The sequence below is a fragment of the Loa loa genome, assembly GCF_000183805.2.
Source record: "Loa loa unplaced genomic scaffold supercont3.3017, whole genome shotgun sequence".
In the NCBI taxonomy this organism is placed as follows: Eukaryota; Metazoa; Nematoda; class Chromadorea; order Rhabditida; family Onchocercidae; genus Loa; species Loa loa.
The window spans coordinates 1-1,139 of NW_018111195.1; the positions used below are offsets into that span (position 1 = coordinate 1).

General features: G+C 33.4%; 1 protein-coding gene across 1 annotated transcript; it reads right to left on the reverse strand.

Annotated features, from left to right (window-relative positions):
- Positions 1–165: 165 nt before the first annotated feature.
- LOAG_15872 (hypothetical protein) lies at positions 166–764 on the reverse strand (the record flags this gene model as incomplete). Its single annotated transcript, XM_003151359.1, has 2 exons — positions 166–473; positions 674–764. Coding segments are annotated over 2 exons (399 nt in total), but the record flags the coding sequence as incomplete, so codon positions are not given.
- Positions 765–1,139: the final 375 nt, after the last annotated feature.

Below are 1,139 nucleotides of genomic sequence, written 5' to 3' on the forward strand. Positions count from 1 at the left end.
ATTATGATATATAATCATGATAACGAAAGATACTTGGCTGAATAATGATTTTATCGATCGAATAAGAAAGCTTTTCCCCTACAAATTACCCAATATCTATAAGGAATATATCCCCTTAGTTATGAATATCATGATAATGATTACGATATATAATCATGATAATGATTATGATATATAATCATGATAACGAAAGATACTTGGCTGAATAATGATTTTATCGATCGAACAAGAAAAAAGAGCAATTTTAATGCATTTAGCCTTATCCTTTAGAAGAACGTACTGCGCAATAGTTATCATCACTTGATAGAGTGTGCGATAGCTAATGTAGCAAATATACATCACGTAGATTGTTTGAGCTTGGCTAAAGAACAACAATACAGCGCAATCAATACTTGAAATTAATACCAAAGCCGCTTCGCCCCATTTGTCCCAGTCGATTGATATCATATTCATCAACATTATTGCTATTGCAGCTGCAAAAAAAAGGAAGGAAAATCAATACCAAAGTATAACTGCTCAAATCTGTCCATCACATTCATTCTGTTTGGAACTATTTGGCTCACGTCAAATGGAAATGGGCCAAGATAAGTTGGAACGATCCAAAAGTTACCTCTTGGCTTATTTCAAATGATTTTTTGAATCAAAGAAAAAGCAAGCATTTAAAAATGCTTACCACAAGCCGTATATGTTGCTTCTGCGAAGCCATTAAGTGTCGTTTCTTCTTTTTGCACTTCACCCCATAATGTTTGTGAATAGGCGCTTATCTAACATTGAATATGAATTGATAAAATAAGCACTGAACGAGACAATTACCAAAATTCGAAATATGCTAATTTTTGTTTGCTCTGAATGTCAACTGCTTGTACATTAAGCTAATAAGGTTTAATGATAGCATTACCAACTTATTTGCATACTAAATTCACTAATTTATGAGCAGTTCAATTTATGCTTTTCCGCTGCGCATAACAATTGCGCTTTGTTATTTATTGGAGAGACAGTTCTCAGAGTAAGTGTCAAAGGTTAAAATAATACATTCCAATGAATGCCACCTGCAAGGACATGCATGTTGTCATTGCCCACCAAAGTGACCATTTTCGCACAAATCCAATATGATAAATTTGCTTTGTATTAGACCATAA